This window comes from Rhagoletis zephyria, unplaced genomic scaffold (assembly GCF_001687245.7).
Source record: "Rhagoletis zephyria isolate East Lansing unplaced genomic scaffold, Rhagoletis_zephyria_1.1 Rzeph_scaffold_31051, whole genome shotgun sequence".
NCBI classification, from domain to species: Eukaryota; Metazoa; Arthropoda; class Insecta; order Diptera; family Tephritidae; genus Rhagoletis; species Rhagoletis zephyria.
In genome coordinates, this window is record NW_016188107.1 from 3,152 (window position 1) to 4,209 (window position 1,058).

General features: G+C 36.9%; 1 protein-coding gene across 1 annotated transcript; it reads left to right on the forward strand.

Annotated features, from left to right (window-relative positions):
• Nucleotides 1-487: 487 nt before the first annotated feature.
• LOC108383154 (uncharacterized) lies at nucleotides 488-1,006 on the forward strand (the record flags this gene model as incomplete). The annotated part of the gene is made up of 2 exons (XM_017639534.1): nucleotides 488-630; nucleotides 827-1,006. Coding segments are annotated over 2 exons (308 nt in total), but the record flags the coding sequence as incomplete, so codon positions are not given.
• Between the last annotated feature and the right edge of the window lie 52 nt (nucleotides 1,007-1,058).

A 1,058-nucleotide genomic window follows, 5' to 3' on the forward strand; every position in this document is an offset into this window, starting at 1 on the left:
TCTTTTTGCGTTTTCCCTTTCAATGCGTTCGAAATTTTTTTCGTCTTCCTCTTTACGAAACAGTTGCGAATTCGTTTAGTCAGAACGAAATACTTTCAACTTTGTTCAGAAAAGGCTGATTTCCGAAAAATTCGGTGGGGAATCGTTCCGAATTCTTTAAGTGATATTGAAAGACTTTCGTCTTTGTTCGGAAAATTCTGATTTCCGACGAATTTCGATGTTCCGGTGTGGGCCAGACGGACGGACAGACAGACATGGCTTAATCGACTGCTCTTTTCATTCTGATCATTTATGGGGGCTCGGGTATAAAAATTGTTTGTAGTTTACATTTTGACGTTTAGGTATATCCATCCTTCTTTAAAAAAAAAGGCAAATATTTGTACTGGTAAAATTTTTAACAACACAGCATTTCCTAAGATTTAAGATTCAGTGCAGCGAAGCATAGGCTAAATGGAGGAATTAAAAATGAAATTTTTATTATTTCCAGATGCTGCTCCTTATCAAGAGTTACCACCACGTCCTGGACATATACCGGTCTATATTCGCGAAGGTAATCAGCCGCTAAGCGAGATTCATCCAGGCTTGGCTGAGGCATTTCATGAACTAGAAGAACTGGATCAAAAAGCAGCGGTTAGTGAAATTTAAAGTAGAGTATCTTAAACCATACTTGCAAAAATGTTAATGTATCCAACATATACATACATTTATACAAACATATACATATATGTATATAAAAGATTCGATAATTTCGAGATTCCCGAGATCTTTTCCAGTTCGTACGAATACTCCAATTAAATTATAAATATTTTCCTTTTGCTATTTGTAGGTGACCAACCCAGAAACAAGCAATATCGTTAAGGATCAAGCGGACGGGATCAAAGATCAAAAGGACACCAGTGCAATAATTAATGCTTTACGGCTCCCAGAAAGTGATATAGCTTCGCTGGATGACGTAATAAATGCGGAAGATAAAGCAGAAGATGAAGAATAGAAAGTAGATCAGAGCGAAATGGCGGGGACAACACCAAGCAACATAAACATAACCTTTAGAAGATTAT